Consider the following 14,742-nt stretch of genomic DNA (forward strand, 5'->3'; position numbering starts at 1 on the left):
CGCCTTCTACACTGTAAATTCCATGAAATCTATGAAACGTTCTGTGTGATCATCTAAATCTGTTCATCAAAATTAAATCCTTGAGAGATGTTGAAGGTGAAAAATTACTTCAGGGTTTCAATGCTAGAATTTTTGTATTTTTGCAACAATGGCTGACTTTAATTTAAAGTAATGGCATTGAGAATTTGAGGTGCATGTTTTCACTTTTATTTTATTTGACAATTATCATCAATTATCATTGATGATTTGGAGTTGGGGACCAAGGGCAATGTGTCCAAGTTTGCAGATGACACTAAGATGAGTGGTAAAGCGAAAAGTGCAGAGGATACTGGAAGTCTGCAGAGGGATTTGGATAGGTTAAGTGAATGGGCTCGGGTCTGGCAGATGGAATACAATGTTGACAAATGTGAGGTTATCCATTTTGGTAGGAATAACAGCAAACGGGATTATTACTTAAACGATAAAATATTAAAGCATGCCTCTGTTCAGAGAGACTTGGGTGTGCTAGTGCATGAGTCACAGAAGGTTGGTTTACAAGTGCAACAGGTGATTAAGAAGGCAAATGGAATTTTGTCCTTCATTGCTAGAGGGATGGAGTTTAAGACTAGGGAGGTTATGTTGCAATTGTATAAGGTGTTAGTGCGGCCACACCTGGAGTATTGTGTTCAGTTTTGGTCTCCTTACTTGAGAAAGGACGTACTGGCGCTGGAGGGTGTGCAGAGGAGATTCACTAGGTTAATCCCAGAGCTGAAGGGGTTGGATTATGAGGAGAGGTTGAGTAGACTGGGACTGTACTCGTTGGAATTTAGAAGGATGAGGGGGATCTTATAGAAACATTTAAAATTATGAAGGGAATAGATAGGATAGATGCGGGCAGGTTGTTTCCACTGGCGGGTGACAGCAGAACTAGGGGGCATAGCCTCAAAATAAGGGGAAGTAGATTTAGGACTGAGTTTAGGAGGAACTTCTTCACCCAAAGGGTTGTGAATCTATGGAATTCCTTGCCCAGTGAAGCAGTTGAGGCTCCTTCATTACATGTTTTTAAGGTAAAGATAGATAGTTTTTTGAAGAATAAAGGGATTAAGGGTTATGGTGTTCGGGCCGGAAAGTGGAGCTGAGTCCACAAAAGATCAGCCATGATCTAATTGAATGGCGGAGCAGGCTCGAGGGGCCAGATGGCCTACTCCTGCTCCTAGTTCTTATGTTCTTATGTTGACTCTGGTACTCTGTCTTGCTGAAGCAGCCTGTACAGCATCTGGGGCTACTTGCCCCAGGAGCAGCACAGCTGAGCAAAGCTTGGCTTGTATTTCTGTACATGGAGTGAGGACAATGGCTAACCTTTCAGTCCCTTCCCTCCATAGCGACCAGGACACACCCACAACCATTCTAACTCATCTGGCTCAGCCACTGGCTAGTCGAAAGCACTGAGCATTGGGAAGATGCACCTTAATTTCACTTCCAGCTTTTGAAAACCATTTTACTCTTGTAAAACATATCTTCTATTTTTCTGCTAACAATCTTAATCTATGGAACAATATTGATATTGCATTTCAATGTTCTCATCAATTTAATTTGAGGTCTGAATATTGGGCAGCTGTGAAAGTAATTTGGTTCCCATGGTGAGTGGGGTCATGCTAACAAGCTGAATCTTGCAGTTGAGATGAGTTTAGAGACTGAGATAAAGCTAGTCAAGGTTAGGAGGGGGCAGCAAAGTGTTTTGATTGGAACGTAAATTTAAAATTGAAGATAACATGTAATAGATTAATGAATATGTCAGAGCCGGGGACTTGGGATAAGTAGCAAAATGAATATTTTAGTTGGTTTCAAGATCAATAAAGCAGAGTTTAGTAGTAAATGGTGGCTATTCAGTGGTAGAGCTCACAAGTGGGGTCCCACAAGGATCATTGCTCGGACCACTGTTTGCAATACCTGCAAATACCACAGTTTGGTGGCACCAAATTAGATGGGATAGTCAAATACTGAGGACTGCAAATTATGATAACATTTAATAGGAAAATAATCTAAAGGGGGTAGAGTAGTAAGGGAATCTCTCAATATAATTAACACGCAAAGTAGTAAAGCAGGTTAATGAGGCCATTTTAGGAAAAACAAATCAAGCTCTTGTTTGGATTCATTTCCAGAGGGGTAGAATTGAAAGGTTAAGTCATGCCAAACTTGTCGTGAAACTTGGTTAGACCTATATGCCTGTGAGGAAAGGATGAACAGGTTGGGTCTCTTTTTGAAAAGAGAAAGCTGAAGCTAACCTAATAGAGGTCCTTATCAAAAGTTTTACCATTTTTAAATTAAGTCTCTAGAGTGATTTCAGTTGTAAAAGAGCAAAATTTGAGGCCATCAATATAAACTAGTCACCAAGAAATCCAATGAAGAATTCAGATAAAACTACCCCAGAGATGAAAATGTGGAGCTTGCTACCATGGGGATTTGAGGCGAGTAGGATAGATGCCGTTAAGGGGAGCCTCAGTGTATGTACAAGCAGGGAATAGAGAATTATGAACAAAAGTTGAAGCCCAGGAAAATAGTGAGTTCCACCACTGCTCTTCTTGAAATAAAAGATCTAAATTAATCACCTAGACTAGGGTCTGCAGGATACAATTCCAAACTTGTAGATGGTGCAACTTGGAAGTACTCTAAACTGTGGAAGATCGTGAAGGACACGAGAGGACATAGGTGGCAGATGAAAGTTAAGAGAAATGTGAAGTGATGCCCAAAATGTTGACGGTTTATAAAGCCCAGAATCCCATGTGCCTTTTTAACCACTTTCTCAACCTGTCCTCCCACAGAGGCATGGGGCTGGATTTTCTGTTTTTGGGACTACGTCCCCACGCCGGCATCAAAACGGTGGAGTTTTACTCCTGAAAATCCTGGATTAAAGGGACACTAATTCACAGCCCTGCAGGGGGCTAGCAGGGTTCCGGAGTAAATCTCGCAGCTTTTGCTGCAGGTACGGGCCCCCTGCACTTCTGGGTCAGAGGCCGCGCATGCGTACGGCGGCGGCCTTGCTGTGCTCCCTGGTGGACTCAGACCACGGAGGTAGACCCACAAAGGGAGACCCCAGATTGGCCGTGCACCTGACCCTCAAACTCCCCACAGTCATTCCCTGGCCGCCTATAAAGCCCCCCTCTGGCCTCCAAACCGCCCGCCCCGACCAGGGTAGCTGTGGACCAAGTCCGCAGCCGCCACGCGAGTATCCCGACTGGTTGGACCAGGTTAGTTCCACGCCGTTGGGACTTCAGCCGGTCAGAGGCAAAGAATGTCGGAGTGGGCCTCTGGCAATAGTCCCCGGTGACGCTGCTTTTCTGTGCCCGGAGAATCGGCAAACCGGCGCCAGTCCCAATTTCCACACCAAACTGGATTCTCCACCCTGGCGCCGGCCGCGATTTCCGTGTCTGGGTGCAAAGAATCCAGCCCATGGAGTAAAAAAAGCAAGGAAGTTTTGATGAACCTTCATAAAACTCTGATTTGGTCCCAACTGGAATATTGTGTCCAATTTTGGGGACTGCACTTTAGGAAGGATGTGAAAGCTTTAGGAAAGGTACACAAGGGGCAGCACGGTGGTACAGTGGTTAGCATTGTTGCCTACGCCGCTGAGGACCTGGGTTCGAATCCCGGCCCTGGGTCACTGTCCATGTGGAATTTGCACATTCTCCTCGTATCTGCGTGGGTTTCGCCCCCACAACCCAAAAGATGAGCAGGATAGGTGGATTTGCCATGCTAAAGTGCCCCTTGGAAAAAATAATTGGGTACGCTAAATTTATTTTTTTTTAAAGAAAAAAAAGAAAAGGTGCACAAGATTTACAAAATTGGTTTCAAGGATAAGGCACTTAATTAAGTGTGTAGATTGGGGAAACAGGCTTGTTCTCCTACAAGGCACTTTAATGAAATATTCAAAGTTATACAGAATCTAGACAGAATTGACAAAGAAACTGTTCCTATTGAGAGAAGGGTTGAGAATCAGGGACATTGATTATCAGGTGTTTGAGATGATAAAATCCATCTTTTACATAGCGACTGGGTAGGATCTGGAAGACACTGCCTGAACATATGGTGGAGGTAGATACAGTCAGGACTTTCAAAATAAATTGCATAAACACCTGAAGAGGGAAAATTGCAAGGCTATTGGATAAAGGTGGCAGAGTGGGATGAGATGAGTTGCTTTTTCAAAGAGCTGATATTGGTAAGTGAACCAATGATGCAGGTTTGCTTATGCTCATTCTCTTTCCTGTGAGGAATGGGTTTCTGAATGTACTTCGTATTGTACCTTACAGTTGACCAAGATTCCTCTAGTGGAATTACAAAGTGCAAATACTGTCGGACTGTGATTTTGCTCTACTTCTTATTGACTTGTTTGTGCTGTAGCATGTCGGCTTTCATCTGAAAAGAATGCTGTAAAATAAAAGAAGTGCCAATACAGTATTTAATATAGAATCAGTATGCCAATTGCATAGAAAACTAGAAAACCCATGTTTAAATATTTTAATAAGACTTGGACTCTGAAATTCAATTGTACAAGTAGCAATTCAATTCTGCAAACTTAGACAACTCAAATTTGTTGCTGAGTTCCTAACAAGGTTATATTTTTTTAATAAAAGCTAAATTCTGGAAATACTCAGGTCAAACAGCATCTGTAGATAGAGAGACAATTGACATTAAGGTCTATATCGCTTCAGAATATATTTTAATATTGCATTTAAGTAGAGTCTTAAACACATCAATCTTTTTTTGACCAATTAAATATCAGTATTTTACTCCTATCTTTAGCCAAACCTATATGATCTTGATTTCTTGTGAAAGTATCCCCAATTAATTACTTTACAAATTCTTCTTCTGATATTAATGTGTAAACAACAAGCATCTCTAATGAAATAGGAATGCAAAGTCCTGAGGTAGTATTTTGGGAACTTGTATCAATTTTCATTACTTGCTCTTTCATTGTGATCCTTGCTTAGCTTGTTCTGAATTGTTCAGCTACTGATATGGAACTTGCAGAATCAACCAGTGTGTTCTTCATTCTCTTCTGTCATTTCTGAGGAAATATTGCAGCTTAAATTTTGAAATTCTTGCAAAACAAAGCTACATATATTAAAGCTGTAATATTAAATGCAATTTATTGTAAGAACTATTTTTTAAAATTGAACTTTGCAAAATGATGTGCGCCATCTAAAAGCAACATTATGCCATTTAATAGATTCAGTCTCAGTCTTCAAGGGTATGACTCAAAGGTCTCGTTGGTTGGGGACAGGGCAGGATGGCCCCCTGACTCTCGGGCACCATGGCACTGCCAGGTTGACAGGGCACTGACCAGGATCTGGGTGGGTGATTCCCATGAAAGGGAGGGAGGGGGGTGAAGAAGCCTCAGAGGTTAGCCCTGAAAAGGGGGGGGGGGCAGGGAGGCCTCAGTCACCCATAGCAGGGGAGGGGTCCTACGCTCGCTTAGAGATCATGACACCCTTTCAAAATGGCGCCCTGATCTCTTGAGCTGTCTCGCTGGCACGATCAGCTTCCATTTCGAAGTATAGGCTTGACTGGAGGGAAACTCGAGGCCCATAGCCCAAAAATATTACTCTGGTTGATTGGCGGTGTGGATCTCGCCCAAAAAGCTAGCGCAAAACACCCCTTCAAACATGCCCAAAATGACACTTAGAATTTTTTAGTTGAATCACGCCCAAAAATTCTACACTACCTATTCAGATTCCACCGGCTCTTCGTTATTTACATCGTCAATTTAATTACTGTCAAAGGCTCAATAGGTCATAATAGAAAAAACAAGGAGAAGACACATTGGAATGCATTCTTTTCCATTCAAATTCAAAGATTAAAAGAAAGCAGCTAAGACCATCCAAAACTGTTATGTAGCAATTTGGCAAAAGTATGAAGTTAAATGTTTGTTAGTCAGTCATTCTACTTATCAAACTACTGGATGCTGGCTATTGCTTCAACACAAAAGATGTGGTTCTCCTACTAGCCACAACCAGCTGAATATTTTGCTAGGTGATAACCTGGGATGGCAGACAACCTAATTTTCTTTTACTTGCAGGATAGTTTGCTTCTGCTCTGCAGTCCCCCTCTTTTTTTGACCTCCCCCTTCCCAAAATGCTAAGCTAAAATATAAAACTAAGGGCAGCACTGGCGCAGTGTGTTGGCCCTGCAGCCTCACGGAGCCGAGGTCCCAGGTTCGATCCCAGCTCTGGGTCACTGTCCGTGTGGAGTTTGCACATCTCCCTGTGTTTGCATGGGTTTTACCCCCACAACCCAAAGATGTGCAGTGTAGGCGGATGGAACACGCTAAATTGCCCCTTAAATTGGAAAAAATAAATTGGGTACTCTAAATTTATATTTTTAAAAATATATAAAACTAGTCATTCAAAGCATTGGTGCACCACCTGCTGTGTCGGCAGCTTCAATTCTATTTCAGACTGGAAAGGAAACAAGCAAAAGATTAGAATTTGTACAAATAAATGTGGTCTTGTTTGGGGAGAATTCAAGTCAGATTAACTTTGCTGTGAAATCACATTCAATTCTGTGAAATTTTAGATAAAAGCAAGATAGTAAAATTTTGCTAGATTTTCACATACTTTGATTATAGAAGCACAAAATATATCTTGGAACGTGAGGTGACTGGTACTTCGTCTTTTGCCATGATTGTGCAAAAAGTACTAATGTTGGTTTATATATAACAATTAAGATATAAAAGCCACTTGGACACTGTTGCCCCTGTGGCAATTATAACAAATAAAGCAAATGAATGAGCTTTCAGATATCATCCCTTTCATCTTGTAAATGAGCTTGCATTATACCAGAGTAATAATTGAGAGATTTATGCAAAACAATTGTTCTCAGACTAGAGTGTTCTCATTTTTTACCTGACGTGAATTCATCTATTTTTGCTAAGGTTGAGGACATTTTAGACAAAACTACCTGTACTTGCCTTTTAGATTTGTTCACTTCGATTGACCTGAAATTGGGTTCTTTTAGCCTTAAGGTTTAGAACATAGAACATAGAACAGTACAGCACAGAACAGGCCCTTCAGCCCTCAATGTTGTGCCGAGCCATGATCACCCTACTCAAACCCACGTATCCACCCTATACCCGTAACCCAACAACCCCACCCTTAACCTTACTTTAATTAGGACACTACGGGCAATTTAGCATGGCCAATCCACCTAACCCGCACATCTTTGGACTGTGGGAGGAAACCGGAGCACCCGGAGGAAACCCACGCACACAGGGGGAGGACGTGCAGACTCCACACAGACAGTGACCCAGCCGGGAATCGAACCTGGGACCCTGGAGCTGTGAAGCATTTATGCTAACCACCATGCTACCCTGCTGCCTTTCGTTGGGGCTCGAGAACGCAACCTGGAGTGTTTTAAAAGAAAAAAATGTATTTAATTTTTGCATTTATATCACATCTCATGCCACTCAAATGTTCAAAATACTTCAATTATTTTGCAAGCTTTTAAGTAAGCAATTCTTGTGTTAAAATAGGAACAGTGAAGACGGCCTCATAGAGCCACAGTACAGCACAGAAGGCGGCCATTTGGTCAGTGTGTAGATGCACATATTGGATCGACAACAATCTAAAACTAATCCCATTGATTTTGATTCTTAATATTTTAGTACATTTGGTTCTGTTTGGATATTGAAAGACTAATGTCTTTCAAGTTGCTGTTTGTCCCAATCACAAATTTTAACTGAGTTCCTAGATTAGACACTGTCCCTTGTGAGACTCCTTTCTTCAATCCGAAAAGCGATTAGGAAAAGAAAATATGGTTACATTTTAAATCCTCTTAGTTGAAAATACAGCAAAAATTAACTAACTTTAAATATCTATCTAATGCTACATATTTACTCAACTGGATCTTGGACCGTTTGCAATTTCCATAGCTTCCTAAGGAAATTCATACTGTTGATTGACTGACAGCCCAGAATGCAAATGTGAACCTAGATGTTTCAAGCACCCAAGTTTAAAACCGCTCGGATATACAATTCGGACATTTAATTTTCTCATTCTGCTCTCATAGCTTCAGGTAGCAAGAGTTCATTTTCCTAAAGATGTATCTCTGTTGCTCAATTTAGCATTCAGTTTAAGCAGTTTACTAGGGGATTGGTCTGAACCATTGACAGACTTTCCCATAAATACTTTTTCCCCTGCACCGATTTAAGTATATTATTTAAATATTGTGCTTTAAAACTGTCCTTTTTCAAGAATAAGGCATCATGTAATAATGAGCTACCTGAACTACTGTTGCCCATGATCGTTTAAATATATATATATTTCATGGGATGTGAGTGTCACTAGCAAGGCCAGCAATTGTTGTCTATCCCTAATTTCCCCAAGCACATTTATGTGGACTTGGAGTCACACGTAGGCCAGATCAGGTAAGGATGGCAGATTTCCTTCCCTAAAGGATACTAGTGAACCAGATGGGTTTTTACAACAATGGTTTTATTGTCATTATTAGTATTTAATTCCAGATTTTTATTCAATTAAAATCCACTATCTAGGGCAGCATGTGGCGCAGTGGATAGCACTGGGACTGCGGCATCAAGGTCCCAGGTTCAATCCCTACTCTGGGTCACTCTCCATGTGGAGTTTGCACATTCTCCCCATGTCTGCGTGGGTTTCACCGCCACAACCCAAAGATGTGCAGGTTAGGTGGATTGGCCATACTAAATTGCCCCTTAATTGGAAAGAAAATATATAATTGTGTACTCTAAATTTATAATTTTTAAAAATCCACCATCTGCAATGGTGGGATTCAAACCCAGGTCCTCAGAGCAGTACTCTGTGTCTCTGGATTACTTGTCACCACTGCCTCCTAAGGGGCATTAAGCTATAAAAATTCAATTGTGTAGCTATTGTGGATGCTGGTTTGGTCTCAATGCCATTTACACATATTTACATTGCAATAGTTGGTAGTTTCATGGTAACCTTTACCAAAACTATCCTTTTAATTCCAGACTTTGGCTGCCATGGTGGGGTTTGAACCCATGTCCCCAGAGCATTAGTCTTGGCTTCTGGATTACTAGTCTAGTGCCATTACAATTCCACTATTATCTCCTGAATTAGCAGGTTAATTACCAGTACAAACCCCCAAAGTTGGTGATGTCTACGAGGAATTGTCGGGACCCGCTCAAAGATGCGATCTTAACTTGTTCGGAACTGGTTCTTTTCACACCAGTTGTTCCCAGTCGTGAGTGCTGTTTTCTCTATACACCTTGGCCGACAGCATGAAAGGGAGAATGAATAGAGCCAACGCAGAAGGACAAGCTTCTTGAGGAGTGAAAGATATCTGATATGCACTTGGTCGGCAAATCTATACTAGAGGACGTGTGAAAGATGGTTTCAGATCACAGAGGTCCTAAACTTACAAGCCTGGGTTATGTTATAGAACAAGATATTGGGCAGCACGATAGCACAGTGCCAGGGTCCCGGGTTCGATTCGACTGTTACACCTCAATGTGATAGACTCTTAACTGCTCTCAAATATTTAGCCGGGCAACAAACAAACGCTCACGTCCCATGAAAGAATAAAGAAATAAAATTCAGTGGTGAACGTATCCAAGCTTCTTACAAGCTGGGATATAGATAACTCTTCTAACCTTCCTATCCTTAGCTAAGAACTTCAGACACATGCTAAACTATGATCGTGGTAGCACTGCTGCCTCAAGGTCATTAATATAAAATACACAAACCTCTGTCTGTTGTCCTCTAAGTTGGGGAGGAAAAGTGGTCTTCCAGATTGTGGGGCTGGTGACTGCTCAACAGAGCTTTGAGCTGTTGACAACCTGCTACTGCTTTGCTTCCATATCTCTTTTTGAAACTCTTTTGAAAGATAATCTGTGTACTTCTGACATTCATGTGGACTTATATACCCTGATGTGGATAAATAAAAATACATGGTTGAACAAAATGGACATTCAAGTTTGAACAAAATGGACATTCAAGTTATTAAAATTGTCACAAGTTATTAAATATAGCACTAGCAAAAGGGTAAAATATGGGGAAAGTGGCATAGTGGCAATGTTACTGGACTAATAATCCAGAGGCTCAGACTACAGGCTAATGCTCCAGGGACATGGTTCAAATCCCACCTCGGCAGCTTGTTGAATTTAAATTCAGTAAACACATTTGGAATATAAAGCTAGTCTAAGATTGTCACGAAGACCCATCTGGTTCACTAATGCCCTTTAGGGAAATAAATCTGCCATCCTCCCCCAACATGTGACTGTCACACCCCAATGTGGTGGACTCTTAACTACCCTCAAATGTTTAGCTGGGCAACAAACATCCCATGAAAGAATAAAGAAATAAAATTCAGTGGTGAACATATCAGAGCTTCTTCCAAGCTGGGATATAGATAACTCTTCTAACCTTCCTATCCTTAGCTAAGATGGGGAGCTCCACTTCAGACACGTACCAAACTATGATCGTGGTAGCACTGCTGCCTCAAGGTCCCAGATTCGATCCCAGCCCTGGGTCACTATCCGTATGGAGTTTGCAAATTCTCCCAGTGTCTGCATGAGTCTCACCCCCACAACCCAAAAAGATGTGTAGGGTAGGTGAATTGGCCATGCTAAATTGCCCCTTAATCAGAAAAAGAATTGTGCACTCCAAATTTATTTTTTTTAAACTATGATTACAGTTGTACAATTCACTCCTTGTGTAGTACTTTACCTCTCGCAAACGTCCCCATTAATGTCCCATCTCCTAAATGTATCAGTGTTTCTTAGATTATCTTTCAACTTCATTTTTTGCTGACAGAAATGCTGGATTATGGCAATAGACGACCATAAAGCCCAATATTTAAGTTACCTCAACTATTTTGTTCAGACTTTGTTAGACATTATGGGCAAAATTCTCCCCTACCCGGCAGGGCGGGGGGTCCCGGCGTAGCAGAGTGGCGCCAACCACTCCGGCATCGGGGCTCCCAAAGGTGCGGAATTCTCCGCACCTTTAGGGGCCAAGCCCTCACATTGAGGGGCTAGGCCCGCGCCGGAGCGGTTGGCACCACACCGGCTGGCACCAAAACCGGCAACAACGGCCTTTGACGCCCGGTGCCGGGGCTGGCTGAAAGGCCTTCGCCGGTTCGCGCATGCGCCGGTGCGTCAGCTGCTGCTGACGTCACCATCGGCTCATGCGCGCTGGGGGATTCTCTTCCGCCATGGCAGAGGCCGTGGCGGCGGAGGTAGAAAAAGAGTGCCCCCACGGCACTGGCCCGCCCACCGATCGGTGGGCCCCGATCGCAGGCCTGGCCACCGTGGGGACACCCCCCGGTGTCCGATCGCCCCGCGCCCCCCCCCCCCCCCCCCGGGGCCCCACACGTGCCGCCGATCCCGCCGGCACAGAGGTAGTTCAAACCATGGCAGCGGGAGAGGCCTCTCAGCGGCGGGACTTCGGCCCACCTGGGCCAGAGAATAACGGCAGCACAGAAACCCGTAGCCTCCCATTCTCCGAGGCGGGCGGCGGGAGTGGCGGCACGCCGACTTTTTGTGGGTGGGAGAATTCTGGACATGGCTGGGGCGGGGTTTTCGGCGGCCCCGGGCGCTTCTCCGACCTTGCTAGGGGTCGGAGAATTTTGCCCTATATATCAAAAAGTCTTTTTGTTTGTCAATAAATGTTTGCTACTTACCAAAAATGTTTTCTACTCACCAAGTTGGGTACGATGTTGCAACATGCTTAGGTACTGTCTCTGCATCAGCCTGTGCGTCTGTTCTGTGCTGTAGATCTTAGCAATACTATACAGATATCGCTTCTGGCCTATTTTCAAATCTGGATGCTGGAATACAAATACTTGCATTATAAACTTTAGAACATAGAACATTACAGCGCAGTACAGGCCCTTCGGCCCACGATGTTGCACCGTCCTGTGAAACCCTTCTAAAGTCCCTCTACACCAGGGGTGGGCAAACTTTTCCGTGCAAGGGCCGCATTCAGAAATTCACAATTCACAAAGGGCCGCATAGTATATTAAGTAAAATAATTACTTCACCCGGTTATGATTCTGGGCGCCTCATATAGAACATAGAACAGTACAGCACAGAACAGGCCCTTCGGCCCTCGACGTTGTGCCAAGCAATGATCACCCTACTCAAGTCAACGTATCCACCCTATGCCAGTAAGTAACCCAACAGCCCCCCCACCCATTAACCTTTAAAAAAAAAATTTTTTTAAAAAAATTTAGAAAAAAAAAAAAATTTTTTTTTTTTTTTTTTTTAATGACTTGGTGGGCCGCAGAAATACCTTTGGCGGGCCGCATGCGGCCCGCGGGCCGTAGTTTGCCCACCCCTGCTCTACACTATTCCCTTATCGTCCATATGCCTATCCAACTTTGGATCTCATTACCCTTTTCCAGTGAGTCTGTAAATTGTTGAAGTTAATATAGTTAATTTTAGGTCATTTTGAATTGAAATACAACTACCCAAATTCTGTTCCATTTGGATCAATTCAGTTTCACATTGCTTTTTATTAATAGGTAAAGATATTGATGAACATGTACGGAAGGGCCATTTCCCTCTTGTTTGAGGTAAAAGGTGCAATACACAAGTGTTTCACATCGATTTAATTATTTAAGTAGTGTGATTAAGAAAATGGGAAAACCATTTGTGTACAAGTTGCAACAAACAATAAGAATGCAAAATCAACTGATCAGTTTTTAATAGTAATGGTCAATAGAAGAATCCTGACCCTTTCACTGATCGAGCTGCCTGCTCTTCTACACACAGTGCTAAGGGATTTTTGAAAAATCATGCACCGAGATACTGAAGTATGCAGATGGGGTATTACACCTCACCTGGAGGAACATGCTTTCAGTAATGTTGCCCTCCCTCAGCACTTCAATGAAAAGCCCTCTTAGACTGCAAACCCATATCGCCTTCAATTTCTCTGTCAGGACGGAAAAAGAATGAGAAGGAAGTTGTCTGTAATATCACCAAACTACAAACAAAATTGTCTCTACACCTTGCAATGAGTTGCGGCAGTGGTTAGCACTGCTGCCTACGGCGCTGAAGAACCGGGTTCGATCCCGGGCCTAGATCACTATGTGGAGTTTGCACATTTGCCCACTGTCTGCTGTGCTCCCTCTGCACTGCACTGAAAAGTCAACTGAGATTTTCTACTTAGGTTCTGAAGTACAACTATGAATCCAAGTCCTCCTGACTCAGAAATTGTAAGTGTTACCACTGAACAAAGGTTGATACTTAATACGAATTTGTGCAAATAGTACAACTATTTGACTTCACCGCACCTATTGTACGGTTCCCCAAACACCTGCAAGTAATTATTGAAGTATTGAACACATATTACTTAGCCAGGCATTTGTAGGACATTAACTATAACTTTTTATAACATGCATCACATGGGAATGTATGACATTTACTTTTTTTAAAAATTTTGAATACCCAATTATTGTTTTTCCAATTAAGGGGCAATTTAGCTTAGCCAATCCACTACACCTACACATTTTTGTTTGTGGGATGAAACCCACGCAGACACGGGGAGAATGTGCAAACTCCACATGGACAGTGACCTGGGGCCGGAATTGAACCTGGATCCTCGGTGCCGTGATGCAGCAGTGCTAACCACTGCATCGCCCAATATATGACATTTACACAAAAGACTATCTGTGGATTTACAAAACAACTTTGTCCCAAGGTGCAAAACAAAATCTGACCAAAAGGTGGATTTTAAGGATTGTCGTTAAGGTGGAAAATAGCAAAGTGTACGGCAGGAATTCCAGCGCTTAAGCCTAGACAACTGAGCCTGGCAATCAATTCTGATGAAATTAAAATCAGGGATGATCCATTGGCCACAATTAGATTAGCGCAGATATCGCTGAGGATTAAGGGGCCAACGGAGAATATTTAAGATAGGTAGGGGCGAACCCAAGGAATTCCAGAACAGAAATTAAAATATTGCTTGACTGTGAGCCAATGTAGATGAGCAAGTGCAGGAGTGATGTGAGCAGAATTTGATGAGAGTACGGGCACTAGGTTTTGAATGACCTCAGGTTTACCGAGGGCAGAATATAGGAGACCAACCAGGTGTGCAGTGGAATAGTCAACAAAAGGCATGAGTGCTTCATCAGCAGATGAGCTGAAATGAGGGAAGAAGTTATGGAGGTAGGAAAAAATGGTCTTACTTATGGCATGAATAAAGCTCATCTCAGGGTAAAATATGACACTAAGATGGGGAACAGTCTGATTTAGTCCGAGTTGACTGGAAGAGGGATGGATACTAAGGAATAGAGTTTAGAGCAGGGACCAAAATCAATGGCTTCTACCTTCCCAATATTTAATTGGAGGAAATTTCTGCTCATCCAGTACTGGACGTCGGATAAACAACCTGATAATTTAGCAACAGTGCAGAAGTTGAGACATGTAGTGATGAAATAGTGCTGGGTAGCGTCAGTAAATATTGTCCAAAATGATCGGAATACAGCAAGATTACTTGGCATAGGCCGTGAACTTTATTTTGTTCACCACGAATTCTGAAGATTGGCACTTCCACAGGCATAGCATTGAATGGGTTGCTAGGCTAGTGGAGTTACTCATGTTAAAAGTAAGCTCATTAAAATGGATGAAGTTGTTCTGCAAGCTTAGAAAGTTAATAATGATGTCAACTGAAAAGAAATGATCTTAACAATCCAGCTTTCTCAACACTTCTAATCCTTCTGGTTTTCCTTTACCTTTTCTAGAAATACATTTCTGTTTTCCAGTTA

General features: G+C 42.6%; 1 protein-coding gene across 1 annotated transcript in view; it reads right to left on the minus strand.

Annotated features, from left to right (window-relative positions):
* Positions 1–4,644: 4,644 nt before the first annotated feature.
* Positions 4,645–14,742, minus strand: part of LOC119961755 (protein FAM216A) — a 45,915-nt gene continuing 35,817 nt past the window's right edge. Inside the window, exons 4-8 of the mRNA XM_038789013.1 lie at positions 11,676–11,802; positions 9,719–9,899; positions 7,353–7,378; positions 6,947–7,005; positions 4,645–5,044 (exon numbers count right to left, since the gene is read on the minus strand). Coding sequence (XP_038644941.1) covers positions 6,950–7,005; positions 7,353–7,378; positions 9,719–9,899; positions 11,676–11,802 — 390 coding nt within the window. The 3' untranslated portion in view covers positions 4,645–5,044; positions 6,947–6,949. The remainder of the gene's footprint in view (positions 5,045–6,946; positions 7,006–7,352; positions 7,379–9,718; positions 9,900–11,675; positions 11,803–14,742) is intronic.

This window comes from Scyliorhinus canicula, chromosome 1 (assembly GCF_902713615.1).
Source record: "Scyliorhinus canicula chromosome 1, sScyCan1.1, whole genome shotgun sequence".
In the NCBI taxonomy this organism is placed as follows: domain Eukaryota; kingdom Metazoa; phylum Chordata; class Chondrichthyes; order Carcharhiniformes; family Scyliorhinidae; genus Scyliorhinus; species Scyliorhinus canicula.